Genomic DNA, 5,596 nt, shown 5'->3' with positions numbered 1-5,596 from the left:
TGAAATCCACGCACTGGAGATGTTAATCCCTGCCCAGAGGGACCCACTGGTGACCACATTCAGTGTTGCCATCCCTTTGCACTGAAAGCTACTCTGAGAAACGTCTCCCAAGGTTGGAGAACTCCGCTGGCTCATGCAGGATGGGACTTTCCCCGCGTCTTTCTCAGACATTAGTCTTTCCCATACACCACTCTCCCCACTGATTTAGTTCAAACATGAAACCACACCCATGCCTCTTAAATAATGACCCCTACAAAGTCCCTGGAGATGCTTCAAAATGGTCTCCTGCTCATCATTCATGAGGATGGAGAGGTGGTAGCCGAGATAAAGAGCTGCTGGTGCCTCTCTGGGCTGGTGCTGCTGGAAGGAGCAAGTCTTTCTCTTAGGAATAGCAAGCTTAAAGTCATTGTCTTAAAATGTAGTCTTCAAGGACAGTGGCCAGAGGAACCCACCTGGAGCACTGAAGCTGCAAAGCACATCAGGATTTGTTGGTTGGCTTTGATGTATCTGCAGGTTTTATTTAGCTGTAGAAACTCAGTTTGCTAAGGAAATTATTGACGTTGATATCTACATTATATAAGCCTTTTTCTTGCCTTTTTTTTTCTTTTTTAAACTTTTTCATTCTTCCAACTACGTCTGGAGGCCCAAAAGCAGCAAATCAGTGCTGGCGAGATGTTTGAAGAGCGTGGAGGTTGCACATTCTCACCAACCCACCTCTTTGTAGACATTGTTCAGGTGAGTGCAGATTTCATTGGTCACCTTCTCAAAGGAAGCTTTGCAGTCTCCGCCAAATTTCTCCTCCATCAGTTGCAAGATAATGTCACAGATAATCTAAACAAGGAGAAGGGAAGAAACAACCACTGTGAACTTTCTTCCACATTAGAAGCATAAGAACAAAATATATATTTTTAGTTGGGATTCTTGGAGGGCGGAAAGGGGTACAAGAAAAATTCAGCACCATATAGCATGCAGAGCTTTTAATAGGTCATGGAAAATTAGGTGCATTATAGAATTCACCAAAAAATGTAGTCACTGCTGCTGGTTTCTTCAGCTATCCTGTATCTAGTTAATGTTGACTGCACCCATCACTCACTCAGACAGCTGTATAGGACCAGTTCACTTGGTCCATCTACAGCAATCCTCCTGACAGTGGACAGTCCCAAATGTTTAAGGCCACGAGGAGCGCCATGTTGGACACCTATGGAATACATGGCTTGGGGGGTAAGTTTCTTCCTAATCTTTCCTGCTTGTTAGCTATCTAGCACTCTAGCAATGAGGGTTTGTTTGTCTTTACAGTCACTAGGTAGCTGGTATACTTTGAAATGTCAACTCCTTTTCTGTGCAGCATTATTTTGTGTGTATCTTTACCCTGAAAAAGTCTTTTCAGGATCTCTCCAGGCAGAAATCCTCACTTATTCTGCCACTTATTGAAAATTGGGCCCGCTGCTTTGGAAATCACCTTCCTGGTGCCTGAGTGACATTTGCCAAAAGGTGCCTCTTTTTTTGCATTTTGTGCTGCATAAGGCAGACAAAATAGTTATAAATGGACTCTGCTAGTGACCTTAGGTGGACTTGGGCAAGTCATTTGATCCTGTATTTATTATCTGTGTTTGTTTAGTGATGGCAATGCTGTTACAATTGTTGCTCAATAACAGCTGCTTTAGTTGTCCCAGAAGAGCTCAGTTCCTGTTACTAGAGAAAAATAGACATCAAGGAGTGAAGTCCAGTGTTAAGCTGCTTTTCTGTGTCTTGTTATTAAATGACAAGCATGGGAATCACGTTGCACTGAGAAACCCCACTACAACTCATGGGCAGCTCTGCAGCTCCCACCTGAGCAGACCTGCCTGCATCACATCAGCTGTATAGCCGCCTTCCCAACAGATGCCAGATCTCTCATTCTTGCTATCTTCCGCCATCAACCATCTCACCTTCCACCATCTCCAGTCTCTGAGGCATATATATATTTATATATACAAAGCCTGTTTTCCTCAGTTCTACCCCTCAAAGGGGAAGACATCCTCTCATCACAATTACACCCCTTGGGAAGAGGGCTGCTGGCTCACCCTAAAGTTTTTGGGGTCAATCTTCAGCTGCGTGGCATGTTTCTTGCCGAGTGGGTTCAATATCCCAAGAAAAGCCTCGGAGTTGTCCAGGTGTTGCACCATGTCATTGATGGCAGTGAAAACCCTCTTGCCATGGCCCCTGACCTGATCCGACTGTTTCATCTCTTCGGCGGAGTCCATGCCTTTGAAGTGTGTGAAGTAGGACTTGGTGTCTGGGTGCTCGGTAAACATCCTGTTGAGAAACGAGAGACGTCCTAATTTGTGGACCAAGGCATCAATGCAGATATGGCTTCATGTTCCAGGCCCTGTCTTATGCATTTATCACCCTTTTTTGTTCTCTTTATTAGAACAGACACCTCTTTCCCCTGCATTTCTTGGTTCTCCTTTGCCCTTCCCATCTGTGCACAGCCCCTGTGCCTTCAGCAGCCTGTCCCCTTCCTCGCCTCTCCCCAGAGCACTTCCCTTTGCTCACTCTGCCTTAAAACCTACCTAGCCTGAATTTATTCCGCTGCTTCTAAAGTAAAACACTTCCTCAGTGTTGACTCAGTGTTAGGTAGAGATAAAATCCACAGAGAAGTGGGAGTGTGTTCACACAGGATGAGTGTGACAGCACAATATTCCCAAAGATGTTCTGGACAGCAGATATGTTCACTGTGCCCTTGGTAGGTGTTTTCATGGAGAAATCCTACTATTGGTTTTGTTAATTAACCCCTTCCTAGAGTCCATCCCAAAGCTTTCTTACTGCCTCTGATGGATTGTTGTTTGAGTACTGGGTACTGCTCATTTCATTTATTCAAAAGTAGCACAATTCAATGCTACGCATAAAGGAATTGCCTGTTATAATACATCAATTGCAGTCATCTTCGTCAAGCTCTTAAAAAAGTGGTTTACTCCATCGTGTAAGCCAGTTATCCACCTGAAATAGCAATAGCAAATTCCAGATTGCATTTCACAGAGTCACAGAACCGTTGGGCTTCAAGGGATCTCTGGAGGTCATCTGGTCCAAACTCCCTGGTCAAGCTGGTTGCCCAGGACCATGTCCAGACAGCTTTTGGATGGAGACTCTACAACCTATCAGGGGAACCTGTGCCAGTGCTCAGTCACCCTCACAGTGAAAAAGTGTCTGCTGATGTTCAGAGGGAAACTTCTGTCTTTCAGTTTGTGCCCATTGCCTCTGGTCCTGTCACTGGGCACCACTGAGAAGAGCCTGGCTCTGTCTTCTTTGCATCCTCCCTTCAGGTTTTTATATGCATAGATAAGATCCCCCCCCGAGCCTTCTCTTCTCCATACTGAACAGCCCCAGCTTTCTCAGCCTCTCCTCATAGGAGAGATGCTCCAGTCCCTTCATCATCTTTGTGGCCCTTTGTTGTACTCTTTCCAGTATGTCCATGTCTCTCTTGTACTGGGGACCCCAGAACTTCTCTAAAGGCAGGGCTGAGGGTGTAGGACACTAAGGCAAAACCCTGGAGTAAACTACCCCAGTGAGCCAAGCCACTGGATGCTACTAGCATTTTATAGCTGCGTTTCTGACCCTAACTGTCCTCAGGCTGTGCAGGCTGCAGAAGGAAGGAGCAGTGCATATCACTTTTTGAGGCTGATCCAGGCACAAGATGTGATATACAAGAAAGCCAGAGGGAGTGGTAAAGGTATGATAACCAGAAATAGTATTTGGACTGATCAGTGCGTATGGAGGTGATGTAAGTCCCAGATGAGAGAGGGATATGTGAAAGGTGAATAGAAGAAGCTTCTGTCTTATGGAAGAAGAGGAGAACAGACTGAAAACTAAGAGAGGAAAGCCAACAGGAAGGGTACAATACAATGAAACAGATGGGCTCTGGACTGGAAAGGCTGAAAGAGAATCAGAAGAAAAATATTGAGGGCATGCAAGTTAAAAAAAAAATCATTAAAGATGTTTAGAGGTAAAGGGGAAGAGGAAAAGAGGGCCCATGTTTTGTTCCCATTCTCTTTCATACCACACTTTCTTTTCTTTACCTTAAATGGGTGAAGAAATCGTTCTCGTCTCTTCTTCCTTTCCCACCCCCTTCCCCTTTTCCTTTTACTTTTCTTTGTGTGGATCTCTCCTCTTCCCCATTTCCTCCCTATGGTGGGATGAACCACAGCAAATCAAAATGTTCCCAGCAAGGGCTGCGTGAAAAACATCAACGCGTGCTCCTAGGTGGTAACTCCGTCCTTCTTGCTGTTCCTCCTTCAACCCTCTGGGGTAGCAGCGGGATGGGGTCTGTCCTTACCTGACCAGCACAGTTGTCCCATTGTCCTCAGCATCCACATACATCTTCTCCCAGGCGCCGCGGGCACTTTGCACCTCTGCTTCAGAGAACGACATGGCGGAGGAGACGTTGGCAACGAAGGGTGCAGCAGGAAGGAGAAGGACAGGGAGGTCCTGGTGGGATGGTTCTGCTCCAGTTCTCTCCTCGGGGCTCTCTAAATACTGCCCCAGGGATTTAAGACATCTTGAATGGAGTCTTTGTCTCTGTTCCCCTTGGACACATTTCTGCAGGCTTTAGCACTGCCTAATCGCTTTTAATCAGGAAAGAAACTAACCACATGAGGAGGGAGGACTAGCATTCTCGCCATGGCATCAGGTGCCAGAGCAAAGATCTCACTGTCTGAGGAGAGAAGGGAAAAAAGGGAGTTTTCAGTGGTGAGGAAAAATATCAGCTCTCCTCCCCTCTCACCCCTGCCAAGGCCAGTGCTTGTCTTCTCTTTTCTGAAGGCGATCCTCGCCCAAGCACTAATTTTCCTGGTTTGCTCCCAAGACCACTGCTGTGCTGTGGGCGCCATGGTGCCCTGCTGTCCCCTCTTCCCAGCACTTCTTGGTCCTTCAGTCCAATTATCCCGTTTCCAGCTCCAGCAACTCTCTCCAGTCCTGCTTTTGTGCCATGGTCACTGCTTTCCCCCTAGCTCTATGGTTTAGCAGAGGCCTCCCCCGCAGCTGCTCCTGGCCTTGGTACTTGGCGAGTGGGAGGTATTGCCAGCCCAAAATGACAGCATTGTGGGGATGGTGACGGCAGCATGGGCACAGCATCCATGGCTGCAGTGCCCCGGAAAGCCACCTCATTTTAACGCAAGAGATAAATGGTGCAGGACAGCCAGATCAGGAGCACAGGCATTTCGCTACCCTAATCCTTCTGGCTTGCAGCTGGGATCTCTGTCCTATCCCTAAGCCCTACCTGCCTGGGAGGGAGAGAGATAAGGGGCAGGAGAAAGGCCAGGGTGAGATGCAGACAGCACCTACGGGCCCATTATCGTCACGGTCGGTCACTTGGAACCGGAGGCAAAAAAAATCTTGGATTATCCACACGGCGCCTGGGCTTAACCTCTGGCAGGAATGTTCTGGTTAAGTCCAGGGCAGGCACATGAAATAAAGGCTAAGGGGCTTGGGGAACCGCTGCTGCTGCTGGATGCCGAGCGCAGACAAAACCTTGCATTGTTCAGGATTGGTTTAGAGGAGGGAAGGAACAGGCATGAGGGGGAAATGTGCAGCATGCTGAGCAAAACCAGACTGAGACCCC

General features: G+C 47.4%; 1 protein-coding gene across 1 annotated transcript; it reads right to left on the bottom strand.

Annotated features, from left to right (window-relative positions):
• Positions 1-477: 477 nt before the first annotated feature.
• On the bottom strand, positions 478-4,505 carry LOC104318486 (cytoglobin-1). Its single transcript, XM_009919762.2, has 3 exons — positions 4,313-4,505; positions 2,064-2,295; positions 478-831 (listed from the first exon to the last, which is right to left on the bottom strand). The coding sequence occupies exons 1-3, from the start codon at positions 4,405-4,407 to the stop codon at positions 703-705; spliced, it is 456 nt and encodes a 151-aa protein (XP_009918064.1). The 5' UTR covers positions 4,408-4,505; the 3' UTR covers positions 478-702.
• Between the last annotated feature and the right edge of the window lie 1,091 nt (positions 4,506-5,596).

The sequence above is a fragment of the Haliaeetus albicilla genome, chromosome 28 (assembly GCF_947461875.1).
Source record: "Haliaeetus albicilla chromosome 28, bHalAlb1.1, whole genome shotgun sequence".
In the NCBI taxonomy this organism is placed as follows: Eukaryota; Metazoa; Chordata; class Aves; order Accipitriformes; family Accipitridae; genus Haliaeetus; species Haliaeetus albicilla.
This window is presented reverse-complemented; position numbering and strand designations above follow the sequence as displayed.